This window comes from Tupaia chinensis, unplaced genomic scaffold (assembly GCF_000334495.1).
Source record: "Tupaia chinensis unplaced genomic scaffold, TupChi_1.0 Scaffold143913_1, whole genome shotgun sequence".
NCBI lineage: Eukaryota > Metazoa > Chordata > Mammalia > Scandentia > Tupaiidae > Tupaia > Tupaia belangeri.
Window position 1 is genome coordinate 2700923 of NW_006203764.1, and position 18887 is coordinate 2719809.

The window sequence follows — 18887 nt, forward strand, 5'->3', positions numbered from 1 at the left end:
CCCTACACCACATGTAGACCTCCTCTTGACTATCAGTACCGTACTCTTTTCTAATGAGTCATTCAACCTCTGCCAGGTAAAGGCAGTTTTTTCATTCCACACAAAAAGGTGAAACTCCTTGCGACATAAGAACTATAAAGAGTCATTAAAAATAATCTAGTTGACCTATAACCTATCAAATGTCTTAATTAACAAGACCCATGGAGTTTGTAGCTAGTTGACCTCTGAACAGGTCAGTTTATATCCATACTAATGTGCTAATATCTGGTTGCTGCATTTTAAATGATTATTTTCCTATTTATAAATATAACATATCCCCAGTGTAGAGGCTTAGGAAAATGGAAAAAGGAAAAGAAGAAAATTCATCTAACTTATTAACCTTCCATCTTGATGTAATCCCTGGTACTGGATTTTTTTTCACTATGAATATTAATATACATACATATACATAATTTTAAAACTAAGTTGGCATCATACCATACAATTTCATAGCTTTCCTTTTCACTTAACATGATTATGTAAGCATCTGAAGGTTGGGTACCCTTGTTGTGTAGAGGATGGTGTAGGTTTGGGAACTTTCCCTCTGTAAGGAAAGAACGCTACTGAGCCAGACTGGCTATAACACAAAAATTGCCCCTGAACAGGAAACATTAACAAGAATGAAACCTTCCTGGAATGTGTAGAGCAAAATCAGAAGAGGAAGCTCTTGAAGAAAAGGGGAGTTCAGAAAGTAAGTTTGTAAGGGTGATGGAATGTCTTGGAACTAGATGGAGGTGGTAAATGTACTAAACGTCACTGAATTGTTAACTGTAAAATTATTAACTTTATGTTATGTAAATGTCACCTTAATTATTCTAAAAAATGGAAGAAAGTAGCATGAGTTGGCCTATCCTGAGGACTGGCTATCAGGAGAAATGCAAAACTAATGCAGATGTGGACTGGGCTGTTTGACTAGAAGAGAAGGAGAAAAATCTAATTCATGATGATTTTTTAAGTAGGAGGCCAGAAAGTATTATTAATCAGGAGAATGCAGTCTGACAGAAAATGAAGGAAAAAGTAACTGGAGAAACCAGGCAGAAAGGACATCCTTCTTACTTGGGTGAACCAAAAGAGGAAGCTGTAACTAAGGGAGGGAGAAAAAAGGAAGACTATAGAAACAAAAGTAAGGGAAAGCTGCTTGAGTTACCTGTATATTCTGGTTATCAGTCCCTTATCTGACACATAGTTTACAAAAATATTTTCCCATTCTGAGGGCTGTCGATTCACACTAATTATTGTGTCTTTTGCCATGCAGAAACTTCTTTATTTCATGTAATCCCACTTGTCTATTTTGGGGATTATTGCCTTTGCTTGGGGGGGGGGGTTCTTATTTCAGAAGTCTGTCTGCCCTAATGTCTCCCAGAGTTTCCCCCGTGTTTTCTGGCAGTAGTTTTATAGTTTGAGGTCTTAGGTTTAGATTTTTGATCCACTTTGAGTTGATGTTTGTCAATGGTGAGAGGTAGGGGTTCAGATTCATCTTTCTGCAGGGTCAACTGGACTGGTGAGAAATGTATACATGTTGGAATATTCACTTTGCAAGCTAAGTGACATATGTGATTGAATGTATAAAAGAAATTGAAATAAAAATATATTAAAAATAAAATAAAAATTGAATGAAGAAAAAAATGTAAGGAAACCATGAAGGTTACATCACAATGAAGAAAAGAGCCAAATTCCATAAATAATAAGTGAACTCCCAATATATCAAAAAATCCTCACCCAAAACAAAAGGACCTTTGAACCTCAAATGTCCACTGAAGTTCAACAGGTGTGCACAGAGTAGAATGAGAGAGGCCTATGCTTCCATTCCAGACCTCTTTCTCAACATAAATTTATTCCACCTGTCTTCATCAGAAGCAGAGGTTAAATATAATAGCATCTGAATGGTCTTTGTTAGTAGATTATATTGTTAAAAGAAAAATAACTTAGTAGAGTTGTAATTGAGTACATTTTGACATGATTTAAACTGGGCAGTTGTCTTTGGACTTTTGGACAACTCTGGCTAACCTTCTGGTCAAGTTGATATTTAAGTTTTGGAAAAGGAAAGACATGTAGGGAACAGAATGTGACATACAAAAACAAAAGTGAAGGAATGAGGTGGGGAAACAATTTGGGTTGGTTACATTTTGAAGTTTGTCTGTATGAACACAGTATAAAAGGCAGAATGTCTATAACTGATTGAAGCCTAGCTGCTGTGATTGGCTGTAACTTAGCAACCAGCTCAGAAAAAACAGCTTAACATGTACTATTTCAGCTTATTCATATGAATCTAAATGTGGCCTTTTTAGGCCAAAATAACAATTCCCCCCCCTCTTTTGGTCAGCCTCTTAAATGTTTGAGAGACTAAAACTTAGGGCATTTTTGTCACTTTTTGTCACTATTATAAATGACTTTTTTTGTGTTTTTAGAGTAGGAATCATAAGGTTTTTTGGGGTCTTACAAGTCACAATTTATATAAGTTGAACATGATGTCTTATAGGTTAAACAGGTCTTTTTTTGTGCTTTTACTGATTTGGCTGAAATAATGCTATTTAGTATTTGATGGATGCTTGCACACAAAGTATTTAGGACTTGAGAGGATAGAATACACTAGGAGGACTAATGGATGATTAACGTGTAACTTTTTTTTTTTTTTTGAGAGGTTTTTGCTATAGGGCGTGTGCGCTCGCCAAACAGACAGAGACAGAGAGATAGAAAGCGAGAAATCATCCCCAGGGGGGATGGCCATGCCACAATTCCTTCTCCTCCATTCTCCTCTTGGGATCTTGGGCACCCACACACACGTGCCTGGCGTGAGTTTAAGCCACCGGGTCCGGGACTCGAACTGCCGTCGACTACGTGGGAGTCCAGCAATATAGCTATTACGCTAACTGCTGGTCCCAACATGTAACTTTTTAATGAAAGTTTTTATGAAAAAAGTTGAACTGAATTAAATAGGTTAAGGTTTAGGCAACATAGGCAATTTAATAGTATGGAGTCTAGTAGTTTATTATTATTGTTTGGAGCATGATGATGATTGAAGACTATAGCTTTTTGTAAAATGGCCTGATGTAAAAAAGTATTTATTTTTGTCATTATTTTGTTAATACAAGTCATAGTAGAGGGCTAATAGAAGAAATAAAATATTAAAATTTTTGAAACATTTAAATCTTTTGTATTTACTATTTTTTAAAGAATTACTTAACTTGATTGTTTATTTTAATTTGACTAGAGAGGGACACAGTGAGAGAGCAAGAGAAAGAGAGAGAGAGAGAGAGAGAAAGAAACCTGCCAGGCCTGGTCCTCAAACCACAGTCAGCCATGTGGGAGACTAGCGCACTTAACCACCACACCACCTGCTGATCCCAGTGTTTACTATTTACTGCTATTGTAAACCAACTATCAGTTATTTTAGTAAATACATTATTGTTTTTTAATTTGACTGAGTTAGGTATTAAATACAAGCCTCTAACTTGAACAAAAAGACTTAAAGCTGGATGATATTTCATTAAGGTTTTTTTGTTGTTGTTGTTAAACTTGTGTGTTATTTATTTATTTTATGGAGGGTGGCTTTTACCCACCTGAAATTTTAGGAGGTCTTATTGGCTATAAATTTTGAAATTTTTTTTGGGGGGGGCCTATGGATAACCTTTAAATATAATTGGTATTTTATTACTGCCAAAAATAAATTTTTAGGAACTTTACTGAAATTTTTTTGTATTGATCCATAAATTTAACGATTGTGTTGGCTTTGTGTTAGGACATAAGTTTAAATTAAAGTTATCTATTGATTATGGTCTCATGGATTTTTTAGTAGAGAAGAGGAAAGAATTAAGACAATAGGAATTGAGATTAAAAAAAAGTTTTTATGATGGCAGAGAAGTTTTGATTTGTGATATTTGGGCATAGCTGTCTAGCTGTTCAAGATTTGTCTTGAATGAAGGATTTTTTTTTTTTGGTCCATTTTATCTTAAAGTCCCTAATAGGTGCATAGGTGCACAATTTTTAAAATTTAAAGTAGTTTTTTTGAGTTGTGAATTTAGAATTTGTTTTTGCAGTTTTACTGTACTGTGAGTGGTGAGAAGAATTTGGTATGATGTTTTTTAACAGGGCTCATAGGCAGTCATTTTTGGCTATCATTTTTAGCTACTATGGACCATGAAGGTCTTGTCTTTAGTCAGTGAATTACAAACAGCATTTTTAATCTGGTGAAAAATATACTTTGGCATAGTGTATTAAAGCCTGGCAAAGTTTAGTCACTTTAGATTTTTTCGAGGAATGTCTAATAAGAGAAACACAGTTTTAAATAATTTTTTGACTACTGTCATAGCATTTTTTTAAATGGGAAAGTCTCTGTACAAATAAATATGTAATGAAAATGACAATGAGTGATTTTTTTATAATATTTAAATGGCATATTAGATAGTAGAAATGTACTTGTAGTTTTTACTTTCTTTGTTAAGTTGCCAGACTAAATATTGGCTGTAAGACATTTTAGCAATTTTAGAGTAGTCACTATGTTAATGTAATGTACAAAATATTATTTTTTTAATTTGGATTTTTTTTTAATTTCGTCACTCACAGAGTACAGAGGATTTAAATAATAAGCTATAAGGAGAACTCAGGAGGAACTAGTTGGCCATTCATAGGCTCTCTATGAGGTTATGTTTACTATTAGATTTATATTTTTATATTAATTTTTTTCTTTTTAATTTAGATGTATAGTATTGTTTATTAAATAGATTGACATATGTAATTTGACTTAGATTAATGTTATGGAAATATTTAAATTACAAACTTTAACAATTTATACTTGATTTCATACAGCAGGCCAGGAAGTGATATATAGTTAGACAAGTTTGGTATTGGCTGACTTAGCACGTAATTGTGTCAAACTATTTTTTCACTTTTGACTAATTTTGATTTTGTATAATGGTTGACTTAGTAGTTTAGAAAACTAATTAGTTTTTTATAGAAGCTGGAAATTTTTACTCAGAGTAATGATTAGATTGTTAGAAACTTATACATACAAGAGTAATTTTTAATGAATTTTTTAAAAATATATAACACTTTAAGATTAGAGTCATTTAGGAGTCAGCAGGTGGCATGGTGATGAAGGCATTGGATTCTCACATGGCCAACCACAGTTTGAGTACAGACCTGGCGGCTTGCTTTTCCCTCCCTCTCTTTCACTCGCTCACGCTGTCCCTCTCTGATAAAATAAAAATAAGTAAGTAAATAAAGTTAAATAAAATAATTTTTTAAGTTTATAGTCATTTGAAAAAAAGCTTTTTAGAAAAGCATTAAGCAAAGCAATTAACTATGGTCAATAAGGCTTGAACTAATTATAGTTAAAGATCTGACAAGAGTTTATAACTGAAAAAGAACTAAAAAATAGAAATTTAGGAAAATTAGTCTTATTTAACAGGACTTAAAACTTTTTTTAACTATTTTGTCTCAATTATTGGTGAGAAACAAAATATTAGAGAAGGCTAGTCATTAATTTAATTTTTTTGTTGGTCAGATATTTACCATGTAACATAACATATAAATATTAACGATTTTATTAAACCAATTACATTAAAACAAATATTTTTGTTTCATTAATAAATTTCTGAACAAAATAAATGTTGGAAACTTGTATTTTGAAGAGTCTTACCTATTCAATTTATTTTTACTATATTTGAACCCAGCTTATTTGTCAAAGATTTTAAGTCAAATGAACTTGGAAAGTATTTAATTTGTATGAGTACTCTTTTTATAAATTGAATGAATTTCTTATTATATAGATATACAACATACTACATAACATGTATGTATGTAAACACACACGCAAATAAAATATTTTAGTTTTTTGAAAAGCTTTTTATGCTCCCACCCAAAAAAAAAAAAAATGAGAATGCTTTATATATTAACCATTCTGAGACTTTACAGGTACTTTTTTTTAACTGAGGATCTAAAAGTGTCTTGATTAGCTCTACCCTGGGTTTTGTAACTATGTTAATTATTTTTTTTAACCTCCCCTTGTAAAGAACTGAAAAGGATCATTCTTTTTTTACTTGTCTAGAATAGAAACTGCTTAATGCTGTGACTGATTTTTGAGGTAATTAAATATTTTTAGAGTCTATTAAAACAATGAATAACTTGCTTTTACTTTTGTATATACATTTAATACTAAATATTTTAGCATTACTGTTTAATTGTTAATTTTGCCATTCATTGTTCTAACCTTAAGTATTTATTTAATAGGTACAATTTATAGGTTAAACAAGGTAGAAAGTTTGTATTTTAAAGGCATATAATAGAATATAGGATGGTTAAAGTTGAGCATGTTCTGTAAATAATTGTCAGAGGGCAGATGTTTTTGTTAGACTAGGAAGGACAAGTGTTCTCAATGGGAACGGGTCACAGCAATTTGTCTTTCTTTGATTTTTAATAGTGGAGGTTTGGGGGCATTAAGATTTTTAAATAGACCAGTAATTTGTCAAAAAGTTGTATTTTTGAAGACTAATTTCATTGATATGTGGTCTTTAATACTCAGCACACTTTAAAATTAATTACTGAATTTAAGGTGGAGCCCATTATTGAAGGCAAAGGAAAGCATTTTTAATGCTTGGAATTCAGTGTGGATATTGCTGAACAAGAAAGAATCCAATCTGACTTTGTAGGCGTATTTCAAACTGTTTTAATAATTTTTTTTTTATTTAGCTTTTTGTTGTTGTTTTTAGCAGGATAGTAACAAAGCAAAACCTCTGGCAGAAGTGGTTTTTTTTTATGTCACTTAAGCTTATTATTTATTTTTTATAGAGTCTTAAAAGAGATAAAATTAAATTTTCTGAAAGTTTTTGCATATTAATGGGCATTCTGGGGTGAACTTAAATTGGGAACCCATAATTTTAATGATGCTTTTTAAAGAGTGACTTTGTTTATATAGAATGTTTTTTTTAATGGCCACAGTAACTTTAAATTACATTATTAAGATTTTATCATTTTGGGGGACCAGCTATGTCACTGGACTCCCATATAGTTGACTGCAGTTCAAGTCCTGGACCCAGTGGCTTAAACTCACACCAGGTACGCGTGCATGCATGCTCAAGATTCTGAGAAGAGAGTGGAGGAGAAAGGATTGTGACATGGCCATCCCCTCGGGGGGTGATTTCTTGCTTTCTGACTCTCTGTCTCTCTCTGGCTTTCTGCCAAGTGCACGTGCCCTATAGCCAAAACCTCATTCATATATATATATATATATATCATCATTTTTTAGAATATTGGCTCTTTCAGAAAGTAGTTTGATTTTTAGAATTAGGAATTCTATTTTTATGTAAATTTTGAGTCTCTTTAAGCTAAGAAAAACTTAAGTAGGAAATAATTTATTTTGGCATAGGTGCTGAGCTTTCCTTGACCAATTTAGCCAATGATCTTTTTTAAGTATGTAAAAAATAAATAAATAAAAATAGGGAACCAGCAGTTAGCATAATGGCTATGTCACTGGACTCCCACGTAGTCGACCGCGGTTCGTGTCCTGGCCCCGGTAGCTTAAAATTCACACCGGGCGCGTGTGTGTGTGTGCCCAAGATCTCAAGAGGAGAATGGAGGAGAAGGGATTGTGGCATGACCATCCCCCCTGGGGGGTGATTTCTCGCTTTCTGTCCCTCTGTCTCTGTCTGACTGGCGAGTGCATGCTCCCTATAGGCAAAACCTCTCCAAAAAATAAATAAATAAAAATAAAAATAAATAAAAGAACAGAAACTAAAAAATTTTGTGAGAAAAAAAAACTTTTTAACCTAAAATTCTGTTGCATCCACCACGGTAATAGCTACTTTTTGCTATTTTTTCCTGTCCCAGTCTGACAACTGGGTCCAATCCAGTTAATTATCTAATCTAATGTAATTCTGGACCCAGCCCAGTTTTTGTTGCCACTCTAAAGCTGGTTTGGACTAAAATTTGCTCATATAAAACTCAGAGAGCTCTAAACACAAATCTGCAGAGCTCAAATTTGAGAGAGAACTTATTCATAATCCTCAGTTGCTGTAAGAGAGCAATAGACAACAAAGGATCCCACAGGTACCTCACTTGGTTACCTGCTGCTCTTGGGGGATCATTGGAAGCACTGCTTTAGCTCCCACTTCTGACACCAAACTGGTAAAAGAAGAATAAACTAATTTAATAGAGTAGCGTTTTAATTGAGCAAATCTTAACATGATTTAAATTGGGCAGTTGTCCTCAGACTTCCAGACAACGCTGGCTAGTCTTGTGGCCAACTTGGTATTTAAGTTCTGGAAAAGAAAAGTGACATGTGCATGACATACAAAAATGAAAATGAAGGAATGAGGTAAGGAAACAATTTAGGCTGGTTACATTTTGAAATTTGTCTGTAATAACACAGCTTAAAATGTGGGATGCCTGTGATTGCCTGAGGCCTAGGTGCTGTGATTGGCTATAACTTAGCAACCAGCTTAGAAAAACAGCTTAAAATGTATGATTTCAGCTTATTTATTGGAATCTAAGTGTGGGAGTGCAACAGCCCTTTTAGACCAAAATAGTTTAATTTAACAATATCTAGATAACCATGTTATTATTGACATTCCTCTGTCACTTTTGGTATATAAAGCATATTTAGATTGCTTTTTTATTTGGTAGATCACATTTCACCTCTTCTACTTTGTTTCCAGGAAGTAATAGTATTAATTTTATATTATTTGGTAATCTATATAGTCTATCTATTTTTAGAACAAAGGAGGTAAACTCTCCTGACACCAGACCTCTGGACCCTGATAACTTCAGCTACCTCCCACTCTTCATAATATAAAAATTAACTCTTATAAACTCAGACACAGCTCTATCCAGCCAAGTGTTTTATAGCCAACAAATATGCATAAACAATTTTGTCAAAAGATATGATTATTTTTCTTAACCTTCAACTTCCAAGATTCAAAGTTATAATAGAACAAAACTAATTTCATGTGGTTAGAAGAGAATGAGATTGAGAGGCAGAGTACCTGGTTCTGTCTTCAGTTCTGACACTAACTGGTTGTGTGATCTTAGGGGAGTAACTTAATCCTCCTAAACCACTATTTGCTAACTTCTAATGTAATTTTCATGTGTATGCTGTCCAAACACTTCTCAGTCATTTTAACTAAGTCATATCTATAAACAGAACTGACTTAACGATTTAATCTGTCTTTGTCCTATAACTCTTAAATTTGCATATTCATACACTGGATACCCCTTGATTTGTAGCACACACAGGAAAACAGGTGAAAAGTCCATTTTCCTGAGTTCATTAGTCAGCTCAGATAGCAGTCATTTAAGGACTATGTGAATGTTTCACCAGTATTTTTCTGATTATCAGCTAAGTGCTACACAACACTAAGCTTGAACTCACAGTCCAAACCTGATGATACAATCATTCATTGTTCTGTTTGATCCAATCTGCCAATGTACAATCAGATTAAACATAGAGATGCTTGAGATTACTACAGAGCATAGGTCTTTTGCAATCAAGTCCATTTCACTCAGCAATTTGCTATTGATAATTAGACTACAGACAATATAATATGGCACTAGATCTAAGAACACACAGTACCTTCACGGCTGGTTTGTTAATTGCATTGTGGCATTCAATATGCTGGCAGTGGATGGGATTCCAAGCTGTAAAGCAAAGCACAGTTGATGAATACTTCTCAACTGAAGTTTTTCATGCTCTAGTATACTTCACTAGTCTTCTTTTTCCTGCATAAAACCATCATCAGAAGACTTCCTAACAGAGCCAGTTTTTAATCTATGGAAAAATTTTAAATACAGCAAAGCTATCACAGCTCTATCCATTTTCCCACATGGAGAGACAAGCCAAAGTAAGGTGGTGCACTTAGTGTCATATTATCTCACAATGGTATACTATTAATAAGTTTTACAACTATGGTTTCACTTGATTTCCCAACAACTCTGTAGGGTAGATACAGAAGATTGGCAATCTCTTTTCATATAAATTAAAACTAAAACATCAAAGTAACTTGATATGGTCACAGAGTTGGTAAATAACAAACTGGGACTAGACTTTCTTGGATCTCAACACTCTGCTCTTTTCACAATAATATACTGTGATAAACAGCCTAGCTTTTGAGTACCAAGAAGCATTTCAAATTGCTTGTAACTGAAATTTGGCATCTGCCACAATTCTGTCTACTAAATCATTCCCATCAAATATGGAGACTGAAAAGATGAGGTTTTTGCCCAAATGAAGTGCATCTGCATCTCTCTGTCAAACATGATCCATATACTAAACTTCTGCTAGTTAGATATTACCCAACTCAACTCAGTATACACATAGAATAAAAACAAGAACCAAGTGACTTAGGATAAGAATCACACCAGTAATTATCATCTAGATTATGCTTTAACTCAAAGCACTTAACTAACAATATGCCATCATTAAAAAGTAATAGGTTTATAGGACTGAAAGGAGGACATTTTGCTAAAGTGCCATGTTCTAAACAAAAAGATTGACCTAATATATAAGAATTTGAAGATGAAAGACTATTCTTCCTCAATTACACATCCAATTATAATACAAAAATGTTTACTACTAATCATCCAGAGCTAATTTATGTTCTATTTTATAAAATTATTTTATCTTGGAGTATCCAAACTTCACATCTATCCTCCTGCTACATCAGCTAAAACGCTATGTGTCTAGCTGGAGATTCAGAAATATAAGGATAAAAGAGTCATTAAACCCTTAAAAATATGCAAGAGATCTATTTATTTACAAAGACCAGAAGTACAGCCCAGAAACCACTACCCTAAACATACATAGCATATTGATTATATTTTGAGAGAAATAAGAAATGAATAAGTAAATGAATAAACTAATGAAGAAATAATTCAGAAATAGGCATTTTATGACTATAAGATTTATTTCAATTGCATAGTAAAATTAAGATGAATATAAAGAATGGCAATAAGTTTTCTTATGCAATTAGAGAAACTTAAAGAAAAAGATGGTCTCTAACCAGTATATTAACTTCAACTACATGGACCATCTGTCTCATTTTTCTAATCCCAAACTCATAAGAGCCATAACTAATTCATTACAGCAATCCTCTCTTCTGAATCCAAAACTGGCCTTAGGATTCTTCTTACCACTAAACTCCAAGCAGTCACCACTAATCAAAGCAGAGTTGGCATACAAGAGAAAATATGCTATCTGTCTCTAAATAAGTATATTGTAAAAATATTTGCAGATTTCCCTGTAAGTATTAAGCGCTTTACACTTATAGACAGGAGTAATATTCAAAATATGTAAGTCTTATGGTGAAGGTACAAACAAATCAGAAGCTGCATCAGCTATAGCACTGGGGCAGGGCTCTAAAGACTCTTTCTCTACCAGAAATTAATGCTTTTTATGCAGGTGTGTGGACACATTCAGTAAGTCCATCTCCTGTAACGTTTGATTTCATTTTTTACTGAGTGTCACTGAGTTAAGAACAGACTGTAGGACATTTTATTTAAGTTCGTTCAAGCAACACTAGATTTAAGGTAACTACAATAGCATTTTTTGGCTTTTGCTAGGTACCAAAAATTACTTGTAAGGTTTTAAAAATATGATGTCTGGAACTCATGTTAGAGATATAGAATCAAAATTTCTGAGAGTATCATAGGTATTTTTAATTTGGAAAAGCACTATGACAGATTTTTATATAAAGGCAATCAATATACCTTATCTTGTGGCAAATATAGTAATGATAGATACACTTTCAAAAATAATAACAAAAAATATAGCATAGAAACACAGCAGACCAGACTTCTGCATACGACCATGATGGAATAGACTTCCATTGTGAACAGGTAGAAAACTGAAAAACATATATGACACAGCTAGTTTAACAAATTAGACTGCAGGTGGTACAGGACAGTAATTCATGAGAGAAGAGAAACAATGCACTGAGTCCCCCAGTTAGCCTGGAAGCAATTTCTGGAAGCAATTCCTGGAAGCAATTTCTGTCCTTGATCCAAAAAGGGGAAAGATAAGCAGAGAATGGATTCGTTGAGTTATGGGGATAGAAATTGGAGTTTGGAAAGACAAGGTAATTTGCTGGGGGAAAAAAGAAGCTTTGCAAAGAAAGAGCTCCAGAAAACTGAATGGGAGTCTTTTTGAGTTTTGGCTTTATACTAAGCTGAATAAGTATAAAGTAAAACTCCATAAGGCTGTATAGAGAAAAACTGTGAAGCATCTGTAAAGCTATACAATCCCTAAGGCTCATAAAGGGCTGGGAGACATTTCAGTTCCAACTATTCAAACAGAAGGAACTCAATGAACATCTAGGACAATCAATAGAGATCCTAGGATGGTCAGATCTTAGTAATGAAGCCAAACTAACAATAGGAAAAAGGTACTCTAGGTTCACCCTAACAAAGCCTATGAAAGGGTCAAGCTGACCCTCAAGTAACAAACTTTGACAAACTATAATTGAAGAAAAAAAATCCAGACACTCGATAATGTAATATTAATGAAATACAACAACAACTTCAAAAATTACTTAAGATTTGAAAAGGGGGAAAAAATGTTACTCATAACTGGGGGAGGGGGAAAATGATCAATATAAACAAACTCAGAAATTACGGAAATGAGGTAGTTAGCAAATAAAGACTTTAAAGCAACTATTATAAACATATTCAAAGGAAAAGATAATGAAAATAGAAATGAAAGATATAAGGGGATTTCAGAAAGTTTGTGGTAAGATGGAATTAAAGTACAAGTTTATTTTAGTACCAAAGAAATTTAAATCTATGTGTAGTTCTTTTATAATATATATTTTCCCATGAACATTTTGAAGACCCCTTCATAAAAGAAAATAATTAAATGGGATTTCTAAAAATTAAAACTACAATATCTGAAATAAAAAAAATTCACTGAATAGACTTAATAGTAGATTAGATAATGCAGAAGAAAACATCAGTGAATTAAGAGACAAAATAGAAACTAGGAAAACTGAAATATTGAAAGAAAAATGAACTGAGCTTCATTGAGCTGTGGGAAAGTTTCAGGCAATATAAAATACATGTGATTAAAAGCATAGAAGGAGCAGAAGGGGAAGTAGTTGAAGGAATAAAGACCAAATTTTTTCAAGTTTGATGAAAACTATCAACCCACAGATCCAAGAAACTCAACAAATCCTAGGCAAGATTAAAAACAAAGATAATCATTGTAATCAAATTGATGAAAATAAATGATAAGGAGAAAAACTTAAAAAGCAGCCATGAAAAAAAAAAAGACACATTACTTACAGGGAAACAAAGATAAGAATGATCGCTGATTTCTTGTCAGAAACAATGCAAGCCAGAAGACAATGGAACGACATCTTTAATAGGCTGAAAGAAAAAAACTGTCAACCTACAATTCTATACCCAGTAAAAATATCCTTCAAAAATGATTATGAAATAAAGACTATTTGAAGACAAACATGAGATAAGAAAATTTGTTGCCAGCTAAGCTCCACTACAAGAAATGTTAAAGGAAGTTCTCAGGCTGAAGGAAAATGATACCAGATAGAAGCTCAAACCTACACAAAAGAATAAAGAGTGCTGGACATGGTAAATACTGTAGATAACTACAAATCTTTTGTACTCACATTAACATGTTGCAAAATGACGATTGATTATTTAAAGCAAAAAAAAAAAAAGAATGAAAAGAATTTTCATATCTAAAAAAAATTTTCAATTGTAAATAAAAGACAAATTACCAATGTCAGGAATGAAAAATAGGTCATCACTACAGATCGTACAGAAATGCCAATACATAAAATGTTCACATTCATCAAAAAACTCATGCCAGGTGCGTGTGTATGTGTGCCCAAGATCCCATGAGAAGAATGGAGAAGAAGGGATTGTGGCATGGCCATGTCTCCTGGGGCGTGATTTCTCACTTTCTGTCTCTCTGTCTCTCTCTGTCTTTCTGGCAAGTGCACATGCCCTAGAGCAAAAACCTCTCCAAAAAAAACTAATATAAAAGAAGGCAGGATATAAAAAAAATAATAGATGGGGCAAACAGAAAACAAGTATAACATGATAGACCACAGCCCAATGATACTTAATTACATTGAATGCAAATGGTTCAAAAAGAATTACATTAATGAAAATGGTCTAAAAGACAAAAACTGTCCAATAGGACTTAAATATTTATTAAAAATCATGATCCAATTATATGCTACCTGTGAGAATCAGAGAAGAAATCTAAAACACAGATAAGTTAAAGTTATATTATGCCAATAGTAATCATAAGAAAGCTGGAGGTCTATATAAATATGAGAGAAATAGACTCCAGAACAAAGAATATTACCAGAAATGAAGTAAATTTCACAATGATGAAAAGATCAATTCAACAAGAAAGCAAACATCATAAATGTGTACATCTATTAAGCTGGTAGAACTAAAAGGAGAAATAAGTCCATAACCAGATTTATAAATTTTAACAATCTTCTCTCAGTAGTTGATAAAAACAAGTAGGCAGGAAATCAGTAAAGATGTAAGACTTGAATAAGACTCTCAAACTTAACCAAACTGATAATAGAAATCTCTATCCAAGCATGGGAACAAACATTGCTTTCAAATACATGTGCAATACTTCCTAAGTTAAACAATATTCTAGCCCATAAAATAAATCTCAAAAGTTTAGATGAAAACATAACAGACAAAACAAACTCATGGGATGCAATTAAAGAATGTCTACAGAGAAATTTATATCTTTTAACTTTTATATTATAAAATAAATACAAACGGTTTAAAATAAATTATTTGTGTCTGCCTTAAGAATATAGAAAAAGAACAATTTGGGAGCAGCAGATAGTGTAGTGGTTACATTGCTGAATTCCCATGTAGTGGACCATGGTTCAAGTCCTGGACCCAGTGGCTTAAAACCCACTAGGTACATGTGCCTGCATACTCAGAATCCCAAGAGAATGGAGGAGAAGGAATTGCAGCATGGCTATCCTCCCTGGGGGACAACTTCTCACTTCCTGTTTCTCTTTCTCTCTCTCTCTCTCTCTCTCTCTCTCTCTCTCTCTCTCTCTCTCTCTCTCTCATGCCCTGTAGCAAAATAATCTCTTTAAAAAAAAGAACAATCTAAATTCAATGTTAGCAGGAAGAAGATAATAAAAATTGAAGCAGAAACCATTTAAATTAAAAAAAATCAATAGGGAAAGTCAATAAAATCAAAAGAGATTCTTTGGAAAGGCTGAAACAGTTAATAAGACCCTTACCCAGTATGATGACGAAAAGAAATAGAACTAAAACACAAATTACCAATGTCAGGAATGAAAGATAGTCTATCACTACAAACCATACAGAAATGCCAATACATAAAATGTTCACATTCCTCAAAAAACACAAATCACAAAATATACCTTAATAAAAAGTAGAAATAATAGCTTCATATCTATTAAATAAATTAAATTCATAATAAAATTAATAAAATAATTTAAATTCACTTATAATTCATAATATAAAATTTGTAAATCTATAACATACAATTCAAGACATTAAAACCAATCAATAAAGAAAATTCCCAATTTCAAATGGCTTTCATTGGTGAATTAACCATTTAAGGAATAAATAACACAAATCCTACATAAACTCTTAGAAAACAGAAGAGGAGGAAAAATATTCTAAACCCATTATATGACGTTATCATTACTCTGTAAATTAAACCAGTTGAAGACTATATATTAAAAATAAACTAGATTGGGGCCAGCAGGCGGTGTGGTGGTTAATGCAATGAACTCCCACAAGGCAACTGCAGATTGAGTCCTGGACCTAGTGGCATAAAACTCACACCAGGCACATGTGCATGTGTGCCCAAAGTCCTAAGATGAAAAAGAATGAGAAGGGATTATGGTGTGGCCATCCTCTATATGGGATCATTTCTCACTTTTCCTCTCTCCGTCTCTGTCTCTTTCTCTCTCTCTCTCTCTCTCTCTCTCTCTGGTGGGTACACCTACTCTGTGGAAAAAAGAGAAAGAGAGAGAGAGAGAACTAGATCAATATCCCTCACAAATGTAAGAGCACGAACATTTATTAAAAGCATGAAAGAATAAAGCTGGCAACAAATAACCACATGGAGTTTATTCCAAGAATGCAAGGTTGGCTTAACACTTCCAATTAAATCAATATGATTTACCATATTAACAGAATAAAGAGAAAATGATATAGCCATCTCAATAAAAATAGAAAATGCAGGGACTAGCAGATGGCATAGGGGTTATGCTGCTGGATTCCCATGTAGTTGACCATGGTTAGAATCCCAGACCCGGTGGCTTAAAACTTAACACCAGATGTGTGTGTGTCCATGCCCAAAATCCCAAGAGGAGATTGGAGGAGAAGGGCTTGTGGCATGGTCATCCCTCCAAGGGGTGATTTCTTACTTTCTGTCTCTGCATTTCTCTGGCAAGCATACACATCCCATAGCAAAAATCTCTCTCTAAAAAAATAGAAAGAAAGAAAGAAAGAAAGAGAAAAAGAAAATGTATTTGACCCAAACTGACATTCATTCACGATTAAAACTCTCAGCAAACAGACAGGAACTTCCTTAGTCTAATAAAGAAGCTTCTAAGGCAAACCTACAGCAGACATCATATTTAATGGTGAAAGCCTAAATACTCTTCCCTACAGATTGGTAGAAAAAAACAAGAATTTTCACTCTAAACACTGTTTTCAACACTGAACTGGATATATAAAGTAATTCAATGAAAGAAAAGAGAGAAAGGAAGGAAGAAGGGAGAGAGAGTGGGAGAAAAGAAAAGAATGAAGAAAGGGAGGTATACAAATTAGAAAAGAAGAATTTAAAAATTATTTGCAGAAAGCATAAAAATCTTAAGACTCTCACCGAAAAACAGCAAAAAAAAACCTAATACATAAATTTAGCAAGGTTGCAAGATACAAAGTAGATACATATAAACCAATTGTATTTCTATATAGTAGCAATAAATTAGAATATTTGAATTTTTAGGTGCTACTTACAAATAGCATCCAAAACTATAAAATACTTAGTAGTATGTTTAACAAAATATGTACTAGATCTATATACTAAAAACTTGCAAATATCACTGAAAATAATTAAAAAGACCAAAATAAACAATAAATAGAGAATGCTCATGGATCATAATATTCAATATTAAACTGTCCATTTTCACCAAATTAAACTATATATTCAATGTACTCCCATTCAAAATCCAATAAGATTGTTATGTAGAAATAGCAAGATGATAATAAAGTTTATGTAAAAATGTAATGGTACTGAAATAGCCAAAATTTTTTGAAAAAAAAAATTTAGAATTACACCACATGATTTCAAGATATACTACAAAGCTACAATAACCATCATGTAATATTCATGTAGAGATAGACAGTGGGATAAAATAGAGTCTAGAAATAGACACACTAGTATGATGCCAATTATTTTTCAACAGAAAACACAAATTCAATTTGGAAAGGATAATCTTTTCTACAAGTTAAACTGAAACAACTGGATATAGGAAAAATAATTCAACCCTTACTGTTCTCCATCTACAAAAATAATTCCAGTGGAGTGTATGCTTAAATGTAAAATTTTAAACTATAAAACACCTAGAAGCACATAATTTTGTTACATCCTTAAGAGAGACAAAAGTCCTAAGAGAAAAGCCGATATATTTCAATTCAATTGAAAACTTTTGCTATTTGTTTCTTTAAAAGAATTATTTTATTTAATTTTATTATTATCTTCTAATTTGACCAAAAAGAGACAGAGATAGAGAGAAAGTGAAAAAGCAAGTTGCCAGGTCCAGGACTTGAACCATGATTGGATATGTAGAAGTCTTGCGTCCCAACTGCCATACCACCTGCCAGCCCTCACTTTCACTGTCATCTTTTCATAGATGGTTTTTCTTCTTCTTCTCCTTCTTCTTCTTTTTCTTCTTCTTTTTTTTTTTTTTTTTTTTTGGAGAGGTTTTTGCTATAGGGCGCGTATGCTCACCAGAAAGACAGAGAGAGACAGAGAGATAGAAAGCAAGAAATCACCCCCCAGGGGGGATGGCCACACCACAGTCCTTTCTCCTCCATTCCCCTCTCAGGATCTTGGGCACGCATGCACATGTGCCCAGCATGAGTTTAAGCCACCGGGTCCGGGACTCGAACTGTGGTCAGCTACATGAGAGTTCAGTGACATAGCCATTATGCTAATTGCTGGCCTCAGAAAGTGTTGCTATTTAAAATACTTATAAAGTCCCTAACTGAGAGAACATATTCAGAATATATTGACAAAAGTAATATTTTGAACATATAAGGTAAAAATATAAGCACCTCAATTTTAAAGTGGGGCATAAAACTTCACTCATAACTTCACACACATAGAAAACAATATACAAATGGCTATTAAGCACCCTAGAAAATGGTCACTATCATTATTCATCAGGGAATGCAAATTAGACACCAATGTGATACTACTACACGGCCATCAGAGTGTCTAACATTAGAGTTAACAGCAGGTGGTGTGGAGATTAAGGTGACTGGATCCATGGCTGAATGCATGGTTCAAGTCCCAGGCTTGGTAGCTTAAAAAACACATTGGGCAACCATCCATGCATACTCAAAATCCAAGAGGAAAACAGAGAAGGGACTGCAACATGGCTATCCTCCGGGGTGGGCGGTGATTTCTCACTTTCCTTCTCCCCTCCCACATCCATGAGTGCCTACACCCTAAGCAAACAAACAAGAAGATACCCAACATTGAAAAAAAAAGGACAATTCTGAGGGTTGAGAAAAAATGAGACTCATACATTGCTGGAGGAAGTGTAAATGGCATAATCACTTTTGAAAAACTGCTTGGACTTTTTTTT

General features: G+C 33.4%; 1 protein-coding gene across 3 annotated transcripts in view; it reads right to left on the minus strand.

The window, feature by feature from the left end:
* UNC79 (unc-79 subunit of NALCN channel complex) overlaps nucleotides 1–18887 on the minus strand; it is a 240162-nt gene that overhangs the window by 178058 nt on the left and 43217 nt on the right. For all 3 annotated transcript variants that reach the window (XM_027767091.1, XM_027767090.1, XM_014582903.2), the window contains one exon: nucleotides 9605–9669. In XM_027767091.1, the coding sequence (XP_027622892.1) occupies nucleotides 9605–9669 (65 nt within the window). The remainder of the gene's footprint in view (nucleotides 1–9604; nucleotides 9670–18887) is intronic.